Source organism: Actinia tenebrosa, unplaced genomic scaffold (genome assembly GCF_029948245.1).
Source record: "Actinia tenebrosa isolate PJP-AT-01 unplaced genomic scaffold, QUT_ActTen_1.0 PGA_scaffold1__47_contigs__length_23844297, whole genome shotgun sequence".
NCBI classification, from domain to species: Eukaryota; Metazoa; Cnidaria; class Anthozoa; order Actiniaria; family Actiniidae; genus Actinia; species Actinia tenebrosa.
Window position 1 is genome coordinate 4,203,675 of NW_028292578.1, and position 27,870 is coordinate 4,231,544.

The 27,870-nt window shown below is 40.3% G+C and overlaps 3 protein-coding genes and 1 long non-coding RNA gene across 4 annotated transcripts; 3 read left to right on the forward strand and 1 right to left on the reverse strand.

Moving 5' to 3' along the window:
* Positions 1 to 26,683, reverse strand: LOC116288958 (organic cation transporter protein). Its single transcript, XM_031695824.2, has 10 exons — positions 26,551 to 26,683; positions 8,674 to 8,974; positions 6,612 to 6,758; positions 6,117 to 6,397; positions 4,919 to 5,164; positions 4,429 to 4,563; positions 3,660 to 3,739; positions 2,097 to 2,205; positions 1,096 to 1,168; positions 1 to 891 (listed from the first exon to the last, which is right to left on the reverse strand). The coding sequence occupies exons 2-10, from the start codon at positions 8,932 to 8,934 to the stop codon at positions 649 to 651; spliced, it is 1,575 nt and encodes a 524-aa protein (XP_031551684.2). The 5' UTR covers positions 8,935 to 8,974; positions 26,551 to 26,683; the 3' UTR covers positions 1 to 648.
* LOC116288960 (uncharacterized) lies at positions 11,298 to 11,554 on the forward strand. Its single transcript, XR_004196255.2, has 2 exons — positions 11,298 to 11,415; positions 11,481 to 11,554. It is a non-coding gene; the product is annotated as an uncharacterized LOC116288960 (long non-coding RNA).
* LOC116288961 (uncharacterized) lies at positions 14,788 to 17,151 on the forward strand. Its single transcript, XM_031695825.2, has one exon. The coding sequence runs from the start codon at positions 14,980 to 14,982 to the stop codon at positions 17,149 to 17,151; it is 2,172 nt and encodes a 723-aa protein (XP_031551685.2). The 5' UTR covers positions 14,788 to 14,979.
* Positions 17,895 to 20,300, forward strand: LOC148909721 (uncharacterized). The gene has a single exon (XM_089032161.1). It carries the CDS (start codon positions 17,895 to 17,897, stop codon positions 20,298 to 20,300), a length of 2,406 nt encoding a protein of 801 aa, XP_088888287.1.
* Positions 26,684 to 27,870: the final 1,187 nt, after the last annotated feature.

Consider the following 27,870-nt stretch of genomic DNA (forward strand, 5'->3'; position numbering starts at 1 on the left):
TGGCAAAACCACTTTTTTAATTTTTTTTTTGCTTACTCCATATCTCAAATATACATTCATGTGCATTGTAGGCACTGAGAATATAGTACTATTTGTCGATATATCAAAACAATTAGATAATATTTTTTCAAATTTTGTTTCACGGGTATGACTGTGCGCTCTATTACAAACGATCGATCAATAATGAACCTACTGCTTTGCTTTACTGTACTTAAGAAGGCGGGTATAAAGTGATAAGAAAAACCGTGACCTTTTAACACTACTTATTGACTAACACCGTGTGACTTAATGACTTAACACTCGTGGTGTTTAATTTCGACACCAAGATGGAATTTGTATATAAAAATACCACCTTTCGAGAAGAATTAATGAAAGATAACCATGCGCAAATGACTACACCATCGTGTATTCAGCTACTTTCATCAGATGCCACTGGTATTTTTCTTCATTTCTTCGGAAAGTAGAGTGGTTTTCATAGTAAATAAGATTTCTTGTTTGAGTGTCTTCTCGTGCGCAACCTTAAAACTAAGAAATGGTGCTCTAGCAAATGACACGAGGTTTGAAATGGGAAAAAAATTACGTCCAAGCTAAAAGAGTCTATTCTTTCTACATTAACAGCCATTTCCTACTTCCGGACTAGAATTTTCTTTACACCTTATGCATCGTTATCATTGGACGGTTCTCTGTCTCAACGTTATCGAGTTCACGAAGTCTCCTTCTAGTCAGACAGGGCATAAGATAGCTTTCCTGTCTTTCCTCAGCTTCCTCCGTCGTCTGGTGTAAGGTTATCAATGCCGTCTCCGGTAACCATAGTGATGATATCCCACAAACGATTGCGCATGCTCCAAATATAGCCATCGGGAGATAGATGCTAGAGCCTGGTAACTGGGCCTGTGGAAAAAGAGTACTCAGTATAGTAATACAATAACGAGTTATTAGTTTGAAAGCAAAGCAAGCTGCAGAAGAAAAACAACATTACACATTTGATATAAATTACAGTTTTTTCTTTGTTTTGTTTTGTTGTCGTTTTTTTTTTTTTTTAATTCATTCTCAACCCCCCCCCCCCCCCCCCCCAAATGTCAATGATTTACTTACAAGCATCAAAAGAAATGGAGCAGCTATGCCACCAACACGAGCAGCAGTAGAACCAGTTCCCTGAGCCGTATTCCTACAAAAGAGAGCCAAGAGAAAACGGCTAACTAGCTGTTACGTATTGCAAGTAAAGTGCTGGAGTATGCGTGGAATGACGTTGTCTAAGTGATTGTGGCTGCTGTATATCTGCACCGTACAGCTTATGGTTCATATGATTAAAACCAATTTGAATTATTATATCTTTGTAGAAAGACTTCAAGACTTCTTCATGACTTAATAAGTTTCAATATTTGACGATGAAAAAATGCTCATGAATAAATGCCCAGACTGCCAGACGCCGACTATGATTAAATGCTGGGCAGTTTTTAATTTTAAATTAATTGTAATGAAAGTTTAATAAAACTTGCAAAAAAAGTTAAGTAATAAGTTTCATTGAACATTGAGAAGGGCTTACTGAATTGTGTGATTTTCATTATGCTTAAGAAAGCCTTTGACGTGCAGACTTGACCGCAAAACGCTCATTATATGAGGAAGCTTGCTTGCTTAGATACTAACAGCCTAAAGTGGTTCAACTCAAGTGATAGGAATCAGCAATGTCATCCACATAAATGTTGATCATCTATCAAATAAGCGAACAGTGACCTGTGGAGTCCCTCTGAGGTCCTTACTTGGTCCTTTGCGCTTCCTTAGCTTAATTTTACAAACTATCGATTATCCAAATTGTTTAAAGAAGGATTTCCTAGAATGTATGCTGATGATACCAGTATACGTTTTGCATGCGGACGAAGCGGCAATTAGTTAACAATCGTTCACATCGGCCAAAAGGACTTTTCAGTGTCAAATAATATATAAACTATTGTGTCCCGGTTGCTTTTGGCCGATGTGTACGAGCACTAAGCAAGCCAAACCGTGTTTAAATATAGATTACCTAGCCTAACCTAACGTATTGCTGCCTCAGACCCAATTTAGGAGTAGGGGCCGGAGTCCAAATAGTCAAGCGTTACCTTAGAACTGTAGGGAAGAGCTCGGTAGTTATAAGGAACACACTACTCCATTCCAGGCTAGTCAATACATAACCCAGGATTGCTAGCCACGTGATCGCCACCTCATACTCTAGAAAACGAGACAAGTAAAATAAAATACACCCGTCGATGCTATTCCAATGCAGAATGAATAGTCTCTCAAATAGCAATACTTGTGTTTTGAGTCATTGATTGCAATTTATCTTCCAATCACAGATTTATTGACACGTGATACATATCAACTTGTGTAGAGTTTCGTGACATTCTTGGACTGCAGGAGCATAAAGCGAAAGAACGAAAAATATTCCCCACTCCCTAGCCTACATAGCGGATCTTGGTAGGGACCATGAGGACGAGGGAAAGGGGGGGGGGGGGAGATTGGGGAGGAGGGAGGAACAACAAACAATGATTCTATTGTTTCAGCCGGTTTTCCGGTCCACCTGTAATCAATGAATATATTTGCTAGTCAAAACTGTACAATCATCAAGCGTAAAAACACGCGAATTAAAAAATGCACGTGAAAGCAGAGCCCAGGAAAAATAGATCCAAATAATAATGTCGAAGGAAAATATTAGCTTGTCTTTTAACGAATTGCCTGTAAAACCGAACAGAGGAAGAAAACGTTTTAAAAAGAGTATATTATTCTGCCTTATTCATTGTCATTAATGAGATATGGATGCGCACTCCGACCGGAAACGAATCCAGCACGAAGTGCTAAGGATGTGCGAGGATCGACATCAACCCGGCTTAAACAGGGTGGGTGGGTGCCACACATAGTTCGGCTATCTTGTTCAACCATGCCAGAGCACGCGTCCTTTACTTAAATATCAATTCCCAACCAATAAGCAACCTCTTCCAATCCCCCAGGGACCGGAAAGTACGTCGGAATGCTATTAGTGATTATAATTGCGGCAGAATATTAATACCTAAGACTTTACATAGCGTTTACCAATGCCTAATTACATGGGCTTCATCCACAGCCACATTAACTTTTACATTTTTATGGCTTTAAACCTTTGTCGAACTGCGACCAACCAATCAGAAACTATTTCTCGGGATATGGAAAGTTGGCTCTGATTGGCTGGTTTAGACAATAGCTCGTACATAATGGGAATTAATTAGCAGCTCTGTTCCGCAGACTCTTAGTATTTGGCGAGATCACCGAGCATGAAATACATTGAATCTGCCAAGCAGGCTACAACAAACTCTACTCACATACAATTCATGCGCAATAACGCTTCATTTGTCAACATGGCTTACTTCCCTGTGATTTGGTATGTTTCAGTGATAGAAAACAGTCAAAGCACAAAAAGAAAACGAAAAAAATAATTTGAATGTTAAAATAAATATTCATATGAAAAATCATATATTGTAGCATAATAGCTCATGAAGCACATATGAAATAAACAGGTTGTTTTCTGGTCTACTTTGGGGAAACTGGAGCTATTAAGAACATAAAATGTTAGTACAAAAGCTAGACCACAAAGCAAAACACTAAATACATTATTCAGAAAAAGCCTGGTATGTAGGAAAATATTTTTTTACCCTGAGGAATGACGAGAATGAGAAGCAGCAAAGCTCCAGTTAACGTCATGTAACAAGCATGCACCATTCGACGCCCGATGCTATAAATAGAATACAAAAATATATATTTATTAAACATTTAGGGTCGATATCTGTGAAATAAAGTAGTGAATAAAAAGCATATCAGTGAAATGATACCATATCACTTCACGATAAAACTTTCCAATAAGACCTTGCGAAATATTTTAGTTTTGACTAATTAAAATCGCCCTCAATGTATAATAAACTAATAACCACATGTTAAGAGCTCGAGGACTCGCTCGTTTGCGATACGAATAATACGAAAAACTTGCCGGCAATAAAAACGAACATGTGATAATCTCTATATGTTACATTTGATAATAGCGGAGCACCACATTTATGAAGAATTGGTAACCCAGCGAGTTGACTTTTCGTGGCTTGATTACGTCACTTCGTAAGAACGTACGAACGTCCAAGTACAAACCACAGGGCTCTCGGTTGATTCAAAGCAAAACTACTTACAAATGCACAGAAAACATCGCTAAGGCCAAGAAGAAGAAGAACAAATTGTTTATGTTGTCAATGATGGATATAAGGTCACAAACAAGACGCGTGCGAAGTAAATGATTCATTTTTCTTAGAGAGTTTTTTAATTGCTTTTTGCTTAATTATTCATCGATTACAAAGAAAAGGTGACAAATCGATCATAACTAAGTATATGCCAAGAAACATGACGGCCAGTGATCACGTGATCAGAAGGGTGACGTACCTGTTCATAAGATACCACGTGACAGGAGCTCCAACAACAACCATACTCGACCTTATTGTCATTATCGTGTAGATATTCCCAGGAAGGTGGGTCACGTATATCACGATTGCGAAATATGTCATGGAAACAGTGAACCTAAAAAATATATAATATTAACAAATTAGTAGCAATGCTAGTGTTCCCTTTCGCGACCAAACACAAAAGGCACTGGGTGGAATAATTGATTGTGTTTCATCTTATCATTCTCGTCAAGAAAATAACTTTGATATTATATATATGTATAATATTCAGTGCTGCATACGATGATCATAATTAGTAGAAGGGGATCCCTCTGGCAGTGATGAACCCATTTTAATAGACTCCTTTATTATTCCTGTTTAGCTGTTTAGATATATGCCCACAATCTCATATTACCTACGGCTCCAGCATTCTTGTCATTTTTTTCATTCTTATGTAAATTATTATTAAATAAAACATTTTCCACTTTTACCATCCAAACCAAATTATCAGTGACCATTTTCTCAATTTTGGAGTTTTCAGAAGGTCCAGAGGAGTGTGCCTCTTATGATCATCCTTTTCTCTTCGAACCTGGTCCTTTCTGATGTCTTCCACCATCGACATCATTACCGCAGAATCTACATTCTTATCGCCTTTGCTTCCAAACTTCATTATCAATTGATGAGCCTTTTCTAGCTTTCCCTGAACCAACAACCATCGCGGAGACTCGGGAAACACTCTGGCAAAGAATCATAATACAATCCTGACATTCGAAGTATAGTCGGAGCAAAACAATTTAGACAACCAAAGGTACTTTCGGACCTATACTACTGCGCATACATTTCGCGCATCTCGTTTTTTAAAGTTTATTAGCGTTGTTTTGAAAATTTCTCAAAACATTTCTTGCTTTTACTACATTAATTTCCATAATCTGACAAAAGATTTTGTAATTTCATGCAAATTAATTTTGAGGTAAAATTGGGCGTTTTTCGATTTTTCAGTATTGCCTGACCTAGTCGGTTTTGTTCCAAAATTGTAAAAATATACGACTCTGTAAAAATGAATGAACAAAAAATTATTTTGACCTCCCTAGTTCCAAAATCAATTCAAAATAGGTTTTAGGGTCTCTGGAGATTACAAAGACAATTTCACAAGTTTTAAGAGAATGTATAAGGTACTAGGTCCGCGCTGACAGGAATGGTGATTTTGGATGAAAAATTCAGATTTTTTGTCGCTTATAGCTCGTCTATTAGTACGGTGACCCCCTTATTTTCATCTTTGAAATCCTTTACTTTCCACACAAAGCCTATATTTATGACCTACGTATATTTGGAACAAAATGAGAATAATTGGAATTACCCCCTATTACGATCTCTCACAACTCGAGAACCAAGTCGGTGACCCACTTTTCTCCCACTTTTTTGAATAAGCACCTGAAGATCTACGACTACAGATTTTATATTACATTTTAAGTAATAGTTTGCTTCTCTGGTCAACACAAGCTAAGCAATGCGCGCTTATGCCGAAAATCAAAGTTTTCCGCTCTTTTCCTGTGGGTAGACCCAGGTACAGCGGGAGTCAACGTTTCCCACTCTTTTCAGTTGGGTAGCCTACGTTGACCGGAAGCCAAGATTTTCCGTTCTTTTTATGCGATTACACGCACACGCTAGCTTTTATCGACAGTTACTTACTTCCAAAATAGGTACATGATAAATGGAGGCATACTTGTTATCCATACATAGGTCCTCCATTCTCGAACAAAGTAAGCTATTAGAACAGCAGTCAAGGTTCCTAAACTCCAGAAAATGTTGTTTACGTTGCCAGCCACTGCTCGGTACCCTGGACCAATAAACTCCAACATAAGAATGTATTGAGACAAGGTCGTGCTGATCATAAAGGCTCCACTTCCAAAACGTAAGAATCCAAATAAAGATTCACAGTCGACGAAGGACTGAAATACTCCACAAACAGCCTAAAACAAATAGAAAGAAAACTTTAGCTATGAGTAAATAAACGGGTCAATTTTGTTGTAAAATCATAGAAAAGAGAAAAAGAACGAGGGAAACTTCTTCGTCCTGGTCGACGATAACTCTTTCTCTTCCTGCACCTCGCCCAAGTTATGGTTCACAATGTGCAGACGATAACTGCTATTCTTTCCAGCACCTACATGCATACCATTAACCTACCATGAGTCCAAAGGTACTGAATATAACTGTTCTTCTTCCATAGGCGTCAGACAAGATTCCAGACACAAACGAACCAACCAGCATCCCAACGAAGAACATGGACTGGATGATGGCCGTTATATGTGCACGATCACAAATCAGGTTCCACTGCAGAACAATGAGAAACTACAACTGAGGATATATGTTCGTCATAATTTCGAACCATTGTATCGAGTGATTTAGATTTCCAGCTTAACAAAAATAAAGTCGCCTGTATTGTTCTCGAACTACAAGGATCCGCGCTTGGTATCACTGGCCAAGCTTCACCGTTTTTTTCTTATAATTCTCGCCCACCTAAGTCAGAAATATGAAACAGCTATTATTCAGCAATGATTATAATGGGATCGATCCTGACCGAGTAGTTTTTAGATCGATCGCGGGATAAAAATTAGTATCCTCTGTATTCGACATTAGTTTTGGTCCCAGAACCTCACTGGCCCTTTCCACTCCTTATTAATGGAGAGGGCTCTCTGCACTCCTTATTAATGGAGAGGGCTCTCTCCACTCCTTATTGAGAGGCTCTCTGCACTCCTTATTAATGGAGAGGGCTCTCTGCACTCCTTATTAATGGAGAGGGCTCTCTGCACTCCTTATTAATGGAGAGGGCTCTCTGCACTCCTTATTAATGGAGAGGGCTCTCTGCACTCCTTATTAATGGAGAGGGCTCTCTGCACTCCTTATTGATGGAGAGGGCTCTCTGCACTCCTTATTAATGAAGATGGCTCTCTCCACTCCTTATTAATGGCGAGGGCTCTCTGCACTCCTTATTGATGGAGAGGGCTCTCTCCACTCCTTATTGATGGAGAGGGCTCTCTCCACTCCTTATTGATGGAGATGGCTCTCTGCACTCCTTATTAATGGAGAGGGCTCTCTGCACTCCTTATTAATGGAGAGGGCTCTCTGCACTCCTTATTAATGGAGAGGGCTCTCTGCACTCCTTATTAATGGAGAGGGCTCTCTGCACTCCTTATTAATGGAGAGGGCTCTCTGCACTCCTTATTAATGGAGAGGGCTCTCTGCACTCCTTATTGATGGAGAGGGCTCTCTGCACTCCTTATTAATGGAGAGGGCTCTCTGCACTCCTTATTAATGGAGAGGGCTCTCTCCACTCCTTATTAATGGAGAGGGCTCTCTGCACTCCTTATTAATGGAGAGGGCTCTCTGCACTCCTTATTAATGGAGAGGGCTCTCTGCACTCCTTATTAATGGAGAGGGCTCTTTCCACTCCTTATTAATGGAGAGGGGCGTGAGTTGGGACAAAAACTTATATCTGCTGTGGAGGTTGTTTTTGAAAAAACATGTCCGACTGGAAACCAAGGACATATTTAGCTCATCTGAAAACGAAACCACATCATATTTCTCGTCAATCATCATGACAGGTCCACAGTTTCAAAGGTTGTGGAAATGAAATAAACGCGGACTATAGGTTCTAAAATAACAAAACACAAGATTTCCATAATTTCTTCGAGAAGTTCTTAATTGCCTCTCTCTTGATCAAGAACGAAACTTTACCTCTCTCGCACATACTACTATGTCATTTGGAAATTTTAGAGATCCAAATTAGTGGTCCAAATGGGGTTTCCAGCAAAAGAAAAAGTTTCCAGAGTTTCCTTGCAAACCTTCAGTTTATGACTGTTATAAGGCTTTTATGGTCTGCAGTCAGCCACGGGCACCCCAATCTCTTGTTGTTTTGTGTTGCAGTATTTGTATATTAACGGTAACATTTCGTAACGTGTAAAATTAGTACTTTTAAGAATAAAAGCGACTGCTTGATAGCTTGTTGTTGCTTGGTCGGTTGCTTTAGCACTCAAGGAGCTAGAGTCGCTTACAATTCCTTCGTGCTTAGCAGCCTCACGCGTGCACCCAAAACTCGATGGAAGCACGCTAATCAATGAACCAATCCTTTAATATATAATTAATATAATCCTAATCTCAAAAAAAAAAAAAAAAAAAAAAGGTTAATCAACCTTATAAATCTCGCCCATGCCATACGAACACTACTGCTTTGTCTGTCTTAACTTACCTCGGACACCATAGTAGTGAACATTGTATCAAACTTGTATGTTGTGCAGTTATCACAGCATCTGTTCACTCCTCCGCATGTCACGTTCTCAGTTGCGCACTCAAAGTTCGGTGTTCCAGTAACAAAAATCAAATGAGAGAACTGTATATTCTGTGCCACAAGGATCATACAGGTTCCAAAAACCACTTTCTTTTGGTAGCTATCAAATGGATTCACGTGGTGGAAGATATCATCGTACTCGACATATCTGGTCTCTTCCATGTCTGCCAGCTCAAGGTTGAAAGGCCTTTAACAATGAAAGCTTTGAAAAAATGTACCGAGTAAACTCCTAAGAACGAACTTCAGTTATCGTTTAAAAGGTGGCTACGTGGTTGATCTAAAAATAGATTGGTCTACCAATTGCTTACTATCAATCACGTGACTTTTTGGAGTTGACTGGGGGGCAAACAAGCGGTTGACTGGGGGGCAACTAGCGGATGCTAAGTCAAAACAAATCAAAATAAGTCCTCAAACTATTGTATTTGACTATTTTCACGACATCAAACCAGAAAACAAGAGATCAAAACAACCTCCAGGATTTTACAAGCCATCAAAAAAGAGCTATTACCGGACGTGACGTCTATTGATAGCAACCTATAGCTCCATGTATGACCGATACAAACTGGCTTGTTTGAGCAAGGGCACTAGGACAAAAGCCATTGTGTAAATTTAAAAGCCATGCATTGTTGCACGTTATTGTACTTTAGCATCTAATCATCTAGGATGTGGATGGGGTTTACAATTTGACAATTGGCCTAAACTAGTAGTTATAACTGACAGATAAACTAAAATTAGTAGTTAAGAGTTAACTGATATTTCATTGTTTTGGTTAAATTCTGGAGGAAAAATTAATTTCCGACCTCACTGGGAATCGAACCCACGACCTTCGGAATTGTACTACCGATGCTCTACCAGCTGAGCTAGAGGTCAGACTGAAAGCAGGTCGGGGTGAAATAGATGTTAGGTCGCGGTAATTATGATGCAACGATGAGAATATGTGGACCGCGTAGCACTTAATACATACACATATTATCATACATGAAGATACATATACATATTCTCATCGTTGCATCATAATTACCGCGATCTAACATCTATTTCACCCCGACCTGCTCTCAGTCTGACCTCTAGCTCAGCTGGTAGAGCATCGGTAGTACAATTCCGAAGGTCGTGGGTTCGATTCCCAGCGAGGTCGGAAATTAATTTTTCCGAATTTAATTCCAAGGGCTTTCGCCCGGAATAACCTCGTTCCCAAGCACTATAACTTATCTATATTTCTATATCTTCATCGTTCCCAAGCACTATAACTTATCTATATTTCTATATCTTCATCGTTCCCAAGCACTATAACTTATCTATATTTCTATATCTTCATCGTTCCCAAGCACTATAACTTATCTTTATTATATAATTACCAATGAAATATCTGTTTTTCTCTGTTTCGAAACATTGATATCTTCACACGTGAAAATAACATGTTATTTTCACGTGTGAAGATAACGCCATTGTGATGGCTATTCAAAAATACACGGAAAGAATTGCCTGAAAAAGCCAAAACATACTTCATTGATAATTATATAATAAACAGAATATTACATGGCCGCTTGGAGATACGAATTTTATCTTCTCGTGTTGAAAATCTCTCACTCCTTCGCTACGCTCACTCGTGAGAGATCTTTTCAACACTCGAAGATAAAATTCGTATCTCCGCGCGCCCATGTAATATCCTCTATATATCTCTATATCTTGTATTTCATAAGTGCTTTAAAAAAACCATAGAGGGAGGGGAGGCACCAAGGAGGGTGTTATAACAACATGTAAACCTTGAGAGAAAACCATGGAAGAATTTTCGACCAATTTGTACGATGATGAAAGCGGAAGTGGACCCACCTACCCTCAGTCCGCCTAATCTTCACCTCCCCCTGTCTACAGGATATTTTTCCAAAGTTCGTTTTCAGAGTTCGTTTTTTGATTTTTGAATTCGAAAATTGAAAATTGACATTGATGAGATAATATTGGAATTTTGACATGATCATAAAAAATGAAAATTCAAAAGTCAGGCAAATTTCATATGTCCAATTCACGCCAACTAAATTGAAAAGCTCTTTGTGGAGTGTTACACGGACCACAACCCTCGTTTACTACATGATGTATTGATCTCTCTCAGTTGTATTAACTGTCTTTCACACAGACGTGACGAGACAACACTCGTTTGCTACATGTATTGATCTCTCTCAGTTGCAAAAACTGCCGACAGAAGTTATTTGAACTGTGTGCGACAAACGCAGACCGCAGACTGCAGACCGCAGACTGCATTATTGTCGGTATTTTTACTATATTTATGTTTTGTCTCACTGCAGTTATTTTCGATATTTTTTTCTGGCCTGCAGCCTGCAGTCTGCGTTTGTCGCACACCGGTTGTTTGAATGGCAAGCAAACCAAGAACCAGGCATGTGCACTTCTTTCAGGACGTTGATACTACGTCCAATGCTATAACGACTTTGACAGTTTTAAGAGGCTGTTGAGGCCACTAGCTCAACAGTATAGAATTGCTGTTTTCTCGCTGTTTTGTGCTGTATGAGTCCGCTAACCAGTTAATGTCGCTGTCGCGTCACGTCGTGTGCACGTTGTCATTTGTAGTGTTAGTGTAATGTGATCATCAGCTTCATGTGTTATGTTCTCGTGCAGTGTGTTCATCAATTGGTAAGTTCTTTGCCATTGCTTGCTTGCAGTATTGTACCATCGTAATGTGATACTCTTTGTTTTAGGATTTTACTGTGTGTGTATCGGATAGTTTACATGTGAAACCATTTGATGAATAAATCGAATCAGTGCATATGAAGTTGAGACGTGTGTGTTTAACCCCTACATCGGCGTAAAATCCAATTGTAATCCTACAATGAGTAAAGAGGGAGCTCTTATGGCTAAGATCTACGAACTGGATCGCTCCAGAAGCGGATATCAAGCTGTTCTTTCCCGTGTATGCAAGAAAATCGAAGAGAAGCTAATAAGCGAAGACAACCTTGAAGACGTGAAACTATTGCAATCTCGCCTAAATACCGCCTTTGATCGTTATCAGCAATGTTGCCGAAAGTATGACGACTTGTTGGATCACGCTTGTGAAAAATATCTAAATATTCAGGAATTGCTAAGCCAACAACTGAGGAGAAAGGAGTATGTTAAAGTGCTTATAAGCCTTCAGAAGCCATCATTTTTACAAAAATTAGAGACGTTTAAAAAGACATTTTCGGAATAAATTTTGGCATTAAACATTTCCTCGCTCTTTTATAAGCGTTTAAATATCGTTTTTTCACAAAAAAACTGCGCACTACAGGGGACTGGCACTAGTTAACTGTGACGTAGCTTAAGGGACTTATCAGGCTATCAGGGAGCGTATATAGAATTGCCGTTTAGTAGACTAGCTCGCTTGAATCAAATAAAATTTATCGAAGAGAAAACTATGTGCGATAACAGCAGCACAGACTCTGAAAACAGTCAAGACGACTCGGAATATAACTTTATTCACGGTTTATATGCTTTCGAAGATGAAGGAAACGGAGAACAAAAAGCATTTGATCTCAACAGCGAGGTCGAGTTGCCATATGCTTACGATAAAGAACCACTTGCAGACACTGAGTTTCTGGAACAGTACAACAAAGAAAAAAAAGATCGAGAAGAGAAGGAGGAAGAGTTAGTTAGGAGACTCGCGGGAATTGAACCTGCTGAAGCTTGGTAAGTAAAATCTTTCATAGGATATATTTTATTCGACTCATAGGTAGAGCGGATGCAATTAAACAGTGAAATAGTATCAAACTAAGTACTAACTAATAATATCTATTTAGTGACTAATAATTGCTATCACTCAACCAGAACATTCATCATACAAAGACAAATGACTAAATAGATACTATTACTTAGTTTGATACTATTTCACGGTTTAATTGCATCCGCTCTAGCCAACATCCGACAACCATTGATAACAGCCGCGTGTTTACATGGCTGACTTCGAATATTTGAGCTTATTTCCTTTATAATACACTTCAAGATCACCTGACACATATTTTCGACCTTCTTTGTAGGTGTAAGTGCGGTAACTGCAGCATCAGGCTTCTCCAGAATTGCAATGAATCATTTTGCTGCCACGAAATTGAAGAATGCTTGGCTTCGCTGAGCGACGACATGGTGTTAAAGGACGTGCCCCAGCCACCAAATTGTGTTACGCTACACCCAGGATTTAGACCAGTATGTTTAGAGAAATGGTCTCTAAGAACTTCAGCAGCAAAGTATAAGTGCAAAGACCGTACTCGATATAGGCAAACAGGTTCTGAAGCTAGGTAAGCAAATGGGTTTTGTGTGACATCATTAATTTACAATCTGTAAAAATCCATTCTTACATTAGTATTATAGAATTTAATATACCTAAAGACCTAACAATGGTTATAGATGTTCCAGGTATTTACAGTCTATAAAACCATTGACTTTCTTTCTTTCTTTCCTTTTTCCCCCAGCTTCCTTCGTAGTGTGGCTTATAGGGAATTTACCTATTTAATCCATGGCTATATTGGCAATAAGAGAATACCATTGCCATCTTGTGTATATCATGCAATAAGAGAAACATTTAATGATGAAAGTGAGCAATTTACAGGATATGAAAATAATTAGTTGTACTTATTATTGTACAGACATTTCACTGAACCCATAGAACCAAGAAATTACTAGATTGAAGGCACTAAAGATATTGACCACAGGGAGCCCATAACTGACTTTTTTCAGAAAATTAAAGTCCAATTAATATGGAATCCTGAAGAGATTGAAATGGGCACCGGTCCTAATATTGATTGCCATACTCTAATCTACATTTATACCAATTTTGGTGCTTTTGTCCGCTGTGTATAGATCTGACCAAAATTTTGCACTTAGCCACCTGACTAGTTCGGGGATCTTCGTCTTCATCCTCGGCGATGTGGCCATCATCTTGTTCCTCCACAAGAGTCCTAATTGTTTCTTCCCGCTCTTTTTTTTCCTTAGGTTAAACATTTTTTAAATCACCAAATGACTGTACTTTCATGAGGCAAAATAAAATGTTGCATTTAAATGTTTAGATAGAACTACTTACCTGTCTTAGACTACGCGCTGATGGAGGCTTTTCTTCGCGAACTTTTGTTATCGTAGGGAAGACAACTATCCCTACGCCGTCTTTTTTCAAACGTGGAGAATAGAATTTGGTGTTTGGTATCTCCAAAGCGTATCTCTCAAAGTCATTAAAAAGAAAGTGATCGGAACACACGGCCGACAGTTTAGTTGCTTTCCAGTGCTTTCTTGTTTTCAAGACGAAGTCCGTCCATTTTTTTCTTCTTTTCTTGGCCTCTGGGCGCTCATCAGCGAAAAAAGGAATTCGGTGAAGTGAAATGCCCAACTGTAAGCTAGACTCATTTGAACACCCACCTACAACGCATCTATCCGGCATTTCAAAGTTCATAAAAAGAGGTTAACTATCAGAATCACACAGTGCAGACTAGTACTTGCAGAACTTCCAAAGATGGCTTCCCTTAAGTTACGTCACTGCGAAACCTGGGAACTGGCACGAAATTTAATAGACAGGGAGCCCAAATAGGGCTTTTTCGCATTCTTTAACGCACTGTAAAAAAATGAGGCACATTTTTTTCGGTTTTATTTCCCTAAAAATGTGTTATCTTTGACCTAAGCTTTCCCTTCAAAAAGCCAATAATGAAGGCTTATAAGCACTTTAACCAGAAAATCAACATGTTTATCGCTAGTGCTATGGTCAGCCGAGAAGTGACGAGAATCGAAGAAGAAATAAAGCAAACAGAAACCGAGTTAAAACAAGCCCTCGAGCGAGACAAATCTGTGTCTGGTGGTCGAATTACCGTCAAATCTTCCCCGAATGAGTCCAGAGTTCTACAAACTGTGTTACAGGATAGCAACAATCCCAGTGAAGAGAATATTCAAGATATTTTTGAGTCCAATGTTATTATCCCACCGCCGCCAATGTTCTCAGATGTCATTACCCCAGAACCATCGAAGCGTAAACGAGAGCCGATTTAAGTGATAACATCGACACCTGTCATTCCAACACATCAAACAATCCGACCGGAACCAAAGGACCAAATTCATGATGAGAGTAAAGTCAGTGAAGGATTCGGTACTCAATCCACGGTATTACAAGATAATTATAGCCCACGTGCAGAGGGCTTACAAGATCTCTCTGGAGTTATACTACCCCCTCCCTCTGTGTATTCAGACATTATGTCGCCGCCACTACCGGGGGGTAAACAAGAGTTGTTTCAAGTGGAAAGGTCAATACCTTTTGGCCCGTCTTCCTGCAATGCCGACTTCGATCCCTCTGTTGCCATAGTGACGGATTCATCACAGGAATCCCAACCCCAAGTAAGGCATGAAGGAAGTCTTCAAACCACAGGAAACCCGCAAGTTATACAGACAACAATCAACACAGAATCGAACAAGACTAAGAAGAGACTATCTGTGACACAAAACGTCGAAAACACATCCATGCAAAACTCCAACAGCGAGACAGCAGCACAGGATTCCCAACCTCTCCGTGCGGAGCCCAAATCCAGCGACCAAGGGATACTTACGACGATAGTAGCGTCTATGGACAAGATGACCAGCGCGCGCGATCTACCAGCAGTTCGAGTGGTGAAGTTTGATGGTTCGCCGGAGAAATATTTGACATTTCGTCAGAGGTTTAAGCAACTTGTGGAGTCAAGACAACTTGACGATGCTGTTAAGATGACACGCCTTCTACAGTTCCTAGAGGGACCTGCCCTTGCTGCTGTGCAACACTACGAAACTATACCTAGAGGACTAGAGAAGGCTCTGAGAGTATTAGAAGATAGATTTGGCCGCCCCTATCACGTAGTTAAGGCCTGCGTAGAGACAATGACGAAGGGACCGGCAATACAGCCCAACGACAGACAGGCGCTACAGCAGTTTGCAGACATGGCTCAAGCAACCTATGACACCCTCGACGCGGTCGGTTATTTGTCCGAAATGAATACCAATAACCTGGAGAAGATGATGTCACGCTTACCAAAATGGATTCAAGCTAAGTTCGTCGAACACTTGAGTAAGCTTGAACGAAAGGGACAAACGTTACCATCCTTTAAGGACGTCGTGGAGTTCTTACGAGATAGAGCTGACATCGTCAATCATCCATTTCTTGCAAGGCCAACTGTCGAAGGCACGTCGCCCCAAGGGAAATCGTCGAACACGAGGTTCAAGCCTACTACGCTAAAGCCTTCAACTTATGCAATCGCTGCAACAAGTAAGGATCCGGCATGTGAGTTATGCTCAAATTCCCATCGTCTGTATCATTGTGATGCATTCAAGTCTAAGTCTATTAAGGAAAGAAATGACTTTGTGAAGAGTAAGCATCTCTGCTTCAACTGTCTGAGCTCAACTAACCACAACGCTAAAACCTGCAAGTCCCAGACCAGATGTCGAGCTTCTGGTTGTGGCAAGCCTCATCACACTATGCCACACTTCGATGAATGCTTAACGACTCAAGTCAAGCGTCCGCCATCGCAGGCGACGAACGCGAGCGGACGAACTACGCTAGAACCCGTGCAAGAAGTAAACGTCTCACCTGGTAATTCACACACAATTTCGAGTGACGTCAACGCGACCTCAACACGTGAAACGAGAGAAGTCCTGCTACAAGTGGTACCAGTGAAGGTGATAAGCAACGAAAGACACTCGCTAACTACATACGCACTACTAGAATCTGGGTCAGATATCACGATGATTGACCCATCACTTGCCATGCTTCTGGGGTTAAGAGGAAGACCCAGTAAGCTTCGTTTCAATACCGCAAGCGATTGCAATGCCGAACAAAGTGGAGTAAAGGTTGATTTCAAGCTAGCCTCAGTAAGTGGCAATGATGAGACTCAGGTGTACGTCAAATCAGCCTGGGCCACCAAGGAACTTACAATCCTCCTTAAACATAACAAGGTGCTAAATTCCACTGATCAATGGCCGCACTTACGTGAAGTCCCATTTCCTACCGTAGAGAGACAGAGGATATCAGTCCTGATCGGAACCAATGTGCAAGAAGCGTTCGTACCGGTGGAAGTGACAAGAAGAAACAGAGATGAGCCCGTCGCCATACGATCATGCCTTGGATGGAGTGTCCTTGGCGGTAGCTTTACACGAGGTACAAGTGAACCAGCGAATCTCAATTATATACGTAAGGAGGACGTTACGCTGAATGAACAACTGGAAGAGTTCTGGAAGGTCGAGTCATACGGGTCCCATAAAACGGAAGCGAAACCATTGTCAGTTGAGGATCAAAGGGCCATGAAGATTATAGATGACACTATAGTAAGGTGGGCAGTAACTACAGGATGGGACTGCTATGGAAGACGCCAAACCCTGATCTCCCTAACAACCGCAAACTAGCTGAAGCAAGATTGAGCAATCTGAAGACACGGCTACAACGCGATCCCGAGTTGCTGATAAAGTACAGAAACGTGATGGAGAACTACATAGCTAAGGGTTACGCTTCAAAGTTATCGAGAGAGGAAGCAGAGAACACAGGATCTTAAACATGGTACTTACCTCATCATCCGGTTTACAACCCAAACAAACCCGGAAAGATCCGCGTTGTATTCGGCGCGGCTGCGAAGTTCAGCGGTACGTCTCTAAATGATAACCTTCTCCAAGGTCCGAGTCTTATCAATGACTTGTCCGGAGTCCTGCTTCGATTCCGTGAGGAACACTCCGCCTTCACAGCGGATATCGAGGCAATGTTTTACCAAATCAAGGTGGTTTCGAGTGATACAGAAGCTCTCAGATTCTTATGGTGGTCAACCAACTTGGACGATCGACCCGAGGAATACAAGATGACGGTGCATATCTTCGGAGCGAAGTCTTCCCCCTGTTGTGCCAGCAAGGCTTTGAGAGTGACGGCAGCGGACAACGCAGACAACTACGACCCTGACGTCATCCGTACAGTCGAACGCAACTTTTACGTCGACGACGTATTAAAGTAAGCTCCTACCCCAAACCAGGCCATCCACTTAGCAAAGGAGTTAACCAAGTTATTGAAGGAAGGCGGCTTCCGTTTATCAAAGTTCTCTAGTAACAGCAGAGAGGTGCTGGCGTCTATTCCAAAAGACGACAGAGCTGATCCCACATTCGATATGGACCTCGATAGACTGCCCGTTGGCAGAACACTAGGGGACTACTGGGACCCTGAATCCGACACATTCCAGTTCAAGACACTAGTCACAACCAAGCCACACACAAAGAGAGGAGTGCTATCCATAGTAAGTTCACTGTTTGACCCCCTTGGGTTCCTAGCCCCATTCACCTTCACCGTCAAGTCTCTTCTCCGAGATTTGTGGAGAGCGGAGGTTTCCTGGGATGAAGAAATTCCCGAGCCGTACCTGTCGCAGTGGAAGGACTGGCTGAGAAACATGCCGAAAGTTGTCAACATACACATTCCAAGGTGCTTCAAGTCACCCTTCTTGTACACGCCATCACGCATCGAGCTACATGTATTCTCAGATGCTTCTAGAAGAGGCCTTGCAACTGTCGCCTACCTGAGAATGCTAAATGAGTTAGGATACGTACACTGCTCATTTGTAATGGGAAAGGCCAAAACTGCACCGCTGAGAGAGTGGACTATACCCCGCTTAGAGCTTCAAGCCGCTGTGTTGGCAACCCGTCTGGCTACAACAATACGGAGAGAGCTAGACCTAACTATAGACTCAACAACCTACTGGACAGATTCGTCCACAGTTATCCAGTATCTACGAAACATCAATAGAAGATTCTCAGTGTTTGTCGCAAATCGCATTACAGAGATACACGAGGTAACTACTATCGAACAGTGGCGACATGTTCCTGGCACCCTGAATCCTGCGGACGAAGGGTCGCGAGGAGTAGCCATCGATTACTTCGAACCCGGCTGCCGCTGGTTGTCGGGTCCGGAATTCCTGTGGCAACATGAGGATGAATGGCCTAGTAAGGAAACAAAGCCTGAAGAGATCATGGCGTGCGAGTCTACAATCGCCACACTAACGACAGCAGAGACTACTCCGTCGCAGATTGATCATTTGCTGCGACGTTACTCGTCCTGGCCACACCTACTGAAGGTCACGTCGTGGCTTCTAAGATTCGTTAAAGCCGCAAGAAAACAAGAACCACGGCGATCAGGTGCGCTCAAATTAGTAGAGATCCAAGATGCTAGCCGTGAAATTATCCGACTGATACAGCTTAAGTTCTTTAAAGAAGAGTATCAGGCCCTACAAAGGCAAGAGCGGGTAAAGAAAAGCAGTAAGCTATCGAGCCTCGATCCCTTCCTGGTCGACGGAATCATACGAGTGGGTGGAAGAATTCGCAACGCGCCATTACCCCCAGATGCAGTACACCCAATAATTATACCGAAAGATCACCCTGTAGCTGCGCTTATAGTGAGATTCTACCACCAGTTCCTTGGACACGCAGGTCGCGAACACGTGCTCTCAGCATTGCGCCAGCGTTATTGGATAGTGTATGGAAGATCCCTTGTGCGTCGTGTCTTACACAGCTGCTTTGACTGCCGTAGACGAAATGCACCAATGATGCAACAAGTCATGGGAGACCTTCCCAAGGAACGACTAACCCCATTCCAAGCTCCATTCACGTTTACAGGAATCGATTTCTTCGGACCCTTCCACGTCAAGAGGGGCAGAGCAACGGAGAAGGTGTATGGTTGTATCTTTGTTTGTTTCAACACCCGCGCAGTTCATATCGAGGACGCAAGTTCCTTGTCCACAGACACCTTCATCCAAGCGTTCAGACGATTCATCGCCGTACGCGGCTGCGCTAAAGAAGTGTGGACTGATAACGGAACAAATTTTACCGGAGCCGAGAAGGAGCTCAGAGTTTCTATCAGACAGTTCAACGAGAAGATCATTAGAGATGAGTTACATACAAACGGAGCCGAGTGGCACTGCTGTCCTATGCCCAAGTGGAAATTCCAGCCACCTGCCGCAAGCCATATGTCAGGTGTATGGGAAAGGTTAATACGCAGTGTGCGCAAGACCATGAAGGCGCTTCTGAGAAATCCTAACGCCCCCCTCGCGTGGGAAACTCTACGTACTGTGTTCTGTGAGGCTGTATCCATATTGAACAGTCGCCCTCTATGTCCCAGCAGCGACGACCCCAACGACTTTGAACCGCTCACGCCTAACCACTTCCTTTTGTTGCGACCGAACGCAACACCCCCGCCCGGAACATTCAGCAACGATGATTTGTACTCGAGAAAACACTGGAGGCACGCGCAATTCCTCGCAAATCATTTCTGGACAAGGTGGGTGAAGGAATACGTTCCGATGCTTCAGCAGCGGCAGAAATGGACAACCGTGAAACGAGACATGAAGATCAACGATCTTGTCCTAATCGCTGATTCCACTGAGCCAAGATGTAAATGGTTACTCGGGCGTGTGACAAAGGTATATCCTGGTGCGGATAATCATGTGCGAGCGGCCGAGCTGAAGACCAGAAACTCGACGCTGGTTCGACCTATCACAAAGCTATGCTTGTTAGAGGAGTCTCAGTAAGGTTAAGAGACTTTGAACATTGATCAGCCAACGCTGGAACTAGATTCCCTAAAGGAACATTATTGTTGAGTTATTATGAACGATGAACAGTCAACCCATGAGGAAGTCTTGTTAAGTGATTAGTTACAGCTTGATTAACAATGTGAAAAATATGTATCTTGTTCAGCCTAGCCCCCGAGGATGTTGAGGCCACTAGCTCAACAGTATAGAATTGCTGTTTTCCCGCCGTTTTGTGCTGTGTGAGTCCGCTAACCAGTTAATGTCGCTGTCGCGTCGCGTCGTGTGCACGTTGTCATTCGTAGTGTTAGTGTAATGTGATCATCAGCTTCATGTGTTATGTTCTCGTGCAGTGTGTTCATCAATTGGTAAGTTCTTTGCCATTGCTTGCTTGCAGTATTGTACCATCGTAATGTGATACTCTTTGTTTTAGGATTTTACTGTGTGTGTATCGGATAGTTTACATGTGAAACCATTTGATGAATAAATCGAATCAGTGCATATGAAGTTGAGACGTGTGTGTTTAACCCCTACAGAGGCAGTCTCTGTAAAAGCGGCCCACTGCATTTCGGGTCAGAAAATAGTTTGCCCTCAAACTTTTACCACAGAAAGGTTATTACTAGTAAGTAATGAAAATGACTTTATTTTCTCGAAATTCATCAAAATGATTTTTTTACAGCGCATAAATCCTGGACCACCGTTATCGCTAAATTTGCATTTATTATCAATTGAAAATTGCCCGTATCTAAGTCGTCACTGCTCGCAAAATATTAAACGCTTGAACAAACTATTATTTTTCCTGACTTTCACATTCATTCTAGTGTCAAAAATAAGCAAAATTTTGAATGTTAAGCAAAAGGGAAAAAAGGAGAAAAATAAGTATTCATATCCATTTGACGGCTATTTGAAATCAAGACAAACCTCCCCTCACTAAAAAGCTTTTTTCTCCCAAGTCCAGAACGGGTTACTTAAGTTTTTTACTTCAATCTACTGATCAAAGGTTGATAAAAGTGGATTCATAAAACATTTTTGCGCTTTTTATGTATCTCCTTCACAGCAACATCGGACTTTTTCGTGCATGTTTTTACCAAAATGTCTCATGAAATATGCAAATTAAGTACTGAAATAAGCTATCACTAACCATTATTACTTGCTTGAATTTTACTATATCCGGTGTTAACACACTAAATATGATCTTATTTTCCATTTTAAACTACTTTGAAGTAAAATCGTCTCCAAAAAATACGTTATGATGGCTTTTGACGCGGTATATGAACTGTTTTGAAGTTTATGCAAATTACCAGAAGTTCATAACTAGAAGGTCCATCAGGTATTGGGGTGGCGTCCGATGTGTTTTACGTCTGAGTTATTCTTAGTAAATTTGACATCAGCACTGGAAGTGACCGAGCAGGAACGCTCGACCAATCAGATTCATCGAAATAACATGCGCTGCGCTGATTCGTTTAGGACACTATATTTCTTTTCTTTTATTGTCTTGAAATAACTTAAAAACTTGTCAAAAAGCATCTATTTTAATACATCTGATCTTCTTAAACAGCCCAAACTAAGGAAAATCAGTAGTCAAAACGCAATTTATCTATCACGACGAAATGAACACTGAGTGATTTTAATAATACGAAGTCCAAGAATTTAGTTAATTTGGTAAAAATGTCGGTATTCAATTAATTTAGATATGCCCAAGCGAAAAAGGCCCCATAAAATACAATGTTATGATGCGTTTGGCGAGTTATGTGAACTGTTTTGAAGTTTATGCAAAAATAAAAATAATATCAAACTGTGCACATGATGGTTGCAACGCTATATAGGGGAAATTCCTTCTCTTAGTTCATTTTCTCTTGTGCAAATTAATCTAAAATATAATTTTCAAAACTGTATTTTTTTTTTTTTTACTATCTTGAAATAACTTAAAAACTTACCAGGGGCACATAGTTTAATATATCTGATCTTCTCTGTAAAACGACCCCCACTAACAAAAATAGTCAAAATACAGTTTATCTAGCACAACGGAATAAACAACTTTATGGTTAAAGACCAGTGATCAATTACGTCCAAGATTTTAGTTAATTTCGTAAAAATGTCTTGCTTTTTACGATTTCCTGGTGTTTTTGCACGATGCGCGATTCAAGAGCTATTCAGGGATCTATCAAAACAACACCTGATAAATCGGGATCTTAAGGACGGGCCACTAGTTAGTTGATGGGGGTTGCGTAAATCAAATCCCCCCAAAAATATCGAGCAAGCACTTAAACCTCAAAAAACATCGTGCAACATCTTCTGCTAGAAGGAAAATATTTTTACAGTTAAAACTGTACGCAAAAAAATAACGTGCAAGGGTTGAGCCCCAAAAAATAAATATCATGCAACCAAAATGCCTGTCTCTAATGTTTCATCCCATATTTAGCACGAGCTTACATGTTGACTCGAAACGGTGATACAACAGCGCAATTAATATTGCTCCACGTAATCGCGCCTAAAGACAACTTCGTAGCAAAATATATGAAAGTTTGCGAAAGGTATCACTTTAGCCCTGGAAAATTTAGCCTTGGCGACCCACTAAGGCATGCCTCTCTTCAACACAACATGGAAAACCAGGCTACGAAAGCTCCAAAAGTTGACATTCAATTGAAATTTCGATATGTCCAAGCGCCGAACGTTTAGATAGTTTGCGTAGCAGCGCTTTGAGGGGAGGGGTAGGAAGGGAAGGAGGAGGCGAATCGTCTTTAGGCGTGATTACACCGAGAAATTTTTCTAAACGTTCGCTTGGGCATATCTAAATTAATTGAATACGGACATTTTTACCAAATTAACTAAAATCTTGGACTTCGTATTATTAAATTCACTTAGTGTTTTGAACTAAATTGTTCATTTCGTCGTGGTAGATAATGCACCTATCAGCGGCTTCCCCGTGGGGTCGACCACTGGGCTGACCAGGGAGATGGGTGGGAGAATATAGGAGGATTGGATCCAGCTATTCCCCCTGGGGTTGGGAAAATTTGCGACATTGCTTTCGTGGCTAAAAACTGAGGTGGGGGATTGTAATGAAATTATTTTCAGTGCAGAGGTTACCAGGGGATTGATTTTACTCTCTAGTTAAAGAAATAGCTCCTGATTTTAACAATTTTGAGACCACGGATGTTTTTGGTCAGGCTGGGTTACCTGGGTTACCTACTTTTAAATGTGGATTCTTCAATTCATGAGAGTTTTTTTTTCTTCAATCTTTTCAATGAAAAACTACCTGAAATATCGAGCAAACCGCACGGGTTACGCGTTGAGTTCAGTTTTCAAAATACAATAACAATAATTTCAACCAAAATGAGGGAGATTGTAGATTTGAATGCCTCGACCAGGGGACATTGAAAAGAACAACTTCCCTACCCCTGGCGGGAAAAATGATCAACATTGTTTATAAATTTTTACAATCTCCCGGGGGTCGACCCCACGGGGAAGCCGCTGATAGTTGCATAAATTGTATTTTGACTATTTCCCTTTATAGTTTGGGCCGTTTAAGATCAGATATATTAAAATAGATGAGATTACAGCTACAGAGGTGGCCACTGACCCGTGACGTATGGTTTGGGCCTTGTTTGAACCATGGCGAGGTCATTTAAATTGATATTTTTGGTGGTTACATTGTTTGTAAACGAATTTTATTGCTCTCACAAAACGTGTTCAGTATGTAAGCACTACGAGAACAAAGCAAAGTCAGCCACAAGTTTTAAAAGTGATTTGAGGCAGCGTTTTGGAATTGAAACAACTAGCGAGCAACTGTGAATATGTTCTACGTGTAGAAGGGCAGTCGCCGAATTTCAAAAAAGCGTAAAAACTTTCCTCCACGTAAGTAGTTTTTTATTTTTTCATAAATTTACCAAAAGTAGAATCTGCATATGTTTTATACAAAGTATGATCAGTACGCACTTTGTTGCAGCTCGCTCAACAAAGGGAAAGGGGAAGACCAAGGAAAAAAGAAGAATTTCAACGCGCCTATACGACGGGTGCGGGTGTGGCTCCTTCGAGAATTTTAACCAGCACTCAAACCGAAGCTGTAGCAAACACTCTGGATATGAATGGGTGGCAAGTTAAAGCTCCAATAAGCTCCCTATTTACGACCCTGAAATATTTGAACAGTTATGTATTTCACATGGTGCGAAAACAATTTTCAATACCATTTTTTCCGCGATGACTGATGCTAGACACTCTGCAAATCGACAAAAAACCAACATTAAAAGAACAGTGGCTATCATCTATAAACTATGTTGATGTTTGCAAATAACAAATTTCTATGCATGGTTTTCATGCATACTTACTCGCAAAAAGTTTCATTTGTTTGGTAAAAGCCGATTTTTTTGCGGCATGAAACTTAAGATCATATGTAAACACTGTTATCGCACAATATAATTATTGCAAGCTAAGGGTGGAGATAGCGTATGGATTTTGAGAAATTTGAAAAAAAAAAACATTTCTCTCTAAAGTAATTTATGCAAGAAAATAATGTGAACACAACATTGGTGGATAACTAATGAAATAAATACCCGATTTCTAAAATATCTTTCTTCCTTGGAGATGAACAGCAATATTACCAAAGCCACATAAAAAAATGGCAAATGATTTTTGATTAGGCTGTTGCTTCTCGTAAAAGGAAGATATAATTTATACAAATGTATCAATTTATTCAAACGCCCCCCAAAAAACAATGTAAATACACCTTGAAGCCGATTTTTCTCTCTGAAATAACCTGTATTTTTCGAATGAAGAAGGATTTCTGGTAATAAAAAACAAACACAGAAGGTGGAGATAGCGTCTAGTTTTAGAGTGATGGCTACTCGAACATTTACTAAAACTTGAACATGTAAGTGATTTGATATAGAATAAGGATACTTTTTGTATATATACAAAATGTCGATCACAGTTAGGGTTTGCCAAAATATTATAATCATTAATAAACTCTTAACATGTGTATCCATATCTATACGATGTACCTCTGGCACTGAATATTTGAGAGTATTTTACTTGTGTCGGTATGGACAACGAATGCAGCCATGACACTTTTGCAGTGTTTTCTTCGCGCTAAAAAGTCCATTCTGTCAAGAAAACTCATCTCTTTTTTCATCATATTAGTTGACCAGAAGATGAACTAGTCGTATCTTATTTTATAATGTTTATAGCAATGGTAATTTAGGTAAAAATATTAGATTAAATAGGTAAAGAATGCAGTATTCTTGCTTATCTGGCTATGCACTCGTGTTCAGTCAAGCATTTCGGCGCTTGCGCATGCAAAATTCCCCCCTGTTCATCATAACGTATTTTTTGGAGACGATTTTACTTCAAAGTAGTTTAAAATGGAAAATAAGATCATATTTAGTGTGTTAACACCGGATATAGTAAAATTCAAGCAAGTAATAATGGTTAGTGATAATTTATTTCAGTACTTAATTTGCATATTTCATGAGACATTTTGGTAAAAACATGCACGAAAAAGTCCGAGGTTGCTGTGAAGAAGATACTTAAAAAGCGCAAAAATGTTTTATGAATCCACTTTTATCAACCTTTGATCAGTAGATTGAAGTAAAAAACTTAAGTAACCCGTTCTGGACTTGGGAGAAAAAAGCTTTTTAGTGAGGGGAGGTTTGTCTTGATTTCAAATAGCCGTCAAATGGATATGAATACTTATTTTTCTCCTTTTTTCCCTTTTGCTTAACATTCAAAATTTTGCTTATTTTTGACACTAGAATGAATGTGAAAGTCAGGAAAAATAATAGTTTGTTCAAGCGTTTAATATTTTGCGAGCAGTGACGACTTAGATACGGGCAATTTTCAATTGATAATAAATGCAAATTTAGCGATAACGGTGGTCCAGGATTTATGCGCTGTAAAAAGATCATTTTGATGAATTTCGAGAAAATAAAGTCATTTTCATTACTTACTAGTAATAACCTTTCTATGGTAAAAGTTTGAGGGCAAACTATTTTCTGACCCGAAATGCAGTGGGCCGCTTTTACAGAGACTGCCTCTTAAGCGAATCCTCGACAAACAAAAGAATGAATTCGAAGGTGATGATGGCTACTGAGATAGACAATTATGATTGAAAATCGTCAAATCTACTATTCGGATTAGTTGGCGCGACTATCCTTAGCCTAAACCCTCAAGTTACACACAACTAGTACTATTATAGTTATATTTACACAAATACTAAAGTAGACTACAGTAGTGTTGGTTGATTCTTAAGAATTCTTACCTCAAATTTGAATAAAAACTATTAAAAACTCACAGCGTCCTTCTCTTGACAAGATTATTGAAACATTCGTAAACCCCGTGAGTCGTAAACTCTCATATTATCAAGCATCTTCTTGCTTCATGGCTCGTCTACAGCATAATGATAAGCATTAAAAAATTCCTGGCACACCAAGGGCGGATCCAGGGTTTTTTGAAGGGGGGGTCTCAGGGGTAAATTTAGTGGGCAAAGGAATCCCAGTCGCATTTTTACCACAGAAGGCCCATTTGACCTCAGGAATGACATGGGGGGTCGCGACCCCCCAACCCTCCCCCTGGATCCGCCCTTGCACACAATAGAAGTCATGACCATGAAGGAGGCTTTATATCTGATATAGATTGGTCTTCATTTGCATTAACCTTAACATGGATTTTCTCTATCAAACTTGTTTTTTTTCGTAAAGAATTAGGTACAATATGAAAACTTACATCATGAGTTTTTTAAGCCGTTTAATAAACTCGCAGACCGTGTTTTATCGGGTCTAAAACCACCCGGCTACGCCTCGTTTTTTTATATCCGATCAAACGCTCCTGCTCGTTTATTAAACATTACGTAGACACTATGTCATCGAGTTTACCGGGATATACTTCATATCCTATTTAACTAGCGAAGCTACACGAAGCATGTCATCAATGTCGCTTCATGACACTAACTCAGATTTTTACAGTGACAATATTTGAACCCTTTAAAGGGATAACTGAGCTCCGTAAGCAGAATATTAGGCCCTGAATACCTGCAAGTAAATATTTTACATATACATGATTCAAAAATGTTGCCGTGTATCTATCAGCAGTAGACACATGTACTCATCGAGTACGTATTTTTTAGTTCTTTTTTCACCAAAACGAATTGGTAAAAAATATATGTACACTGCGCATGTCTAAGCAAATGACTAGATCTTGACTGCATTTTCATACATCCCAAAATGAACAAGCAAACAACAGGAACTTTGTCATTATAGAAACACATTCTCTTTCGCTGGTCATAGCAAGGGGTTAATCATATATGGTCTAGGGGCCGACTTACCTCTCCCTTAGGCTTCGGCCAAGCTCCCTGATCAGTCAATATGGATAGCGGTGTCGGGGCCGAAATCTCCAGCATAGCCGTAAATGCTTCGCGATGCCATACTGCGCTTCGGCTCTACGTCTGGAGGTATGGTCCCAATCAAAGAACCAATAAAAATTTTTTTTGTTTTCTTTCTAAATTATGTTTAGTGTGGTTAGGTTTGGGGTTAACATAGAGAAGATCTTGTCAAAAATAAAATTGAAGTAGTAGGAGAGCAAC

Bases quoted from the DNA above. Each gene is read 5' to 3' on its own strand.
- LOC116288958 (XM_031695824.2), bottom strand. From the start codon at position 8,934: ATGGAAGAGACCAGATATGTCGAGTACGATGATATCTTCCACCACGTG. The intron at 6,398-6,611 runs GTAGGTTAATGG...TATTTGTTTTAG, and splicing joins TCAGTACCTTTGGACTCATG to GCTGTTTGTGGAGTATTTCA. The intron at 2,206-3,659 runs GTAAAAAAATAT...CTCGTTTTCTAG, and splicing joins CATTCTCGTCATTCCTCAGG to AGTATGAGGTGGCGATCACG.
- LOC116288961 (XM_031695825.2), top strand. From the start codon at position 14,980: ATGTCGCCGCCACTACCGGGGGGTAAACAAGAGTTGTTTCAAGTGGAA.
- LOC148909721 (XM_089032161.1), top strand. From the start codon at position 17,895: ATGGACCTCGATAGACTGCCCGTTGGCAGAACACTAGGGGACTACTGG.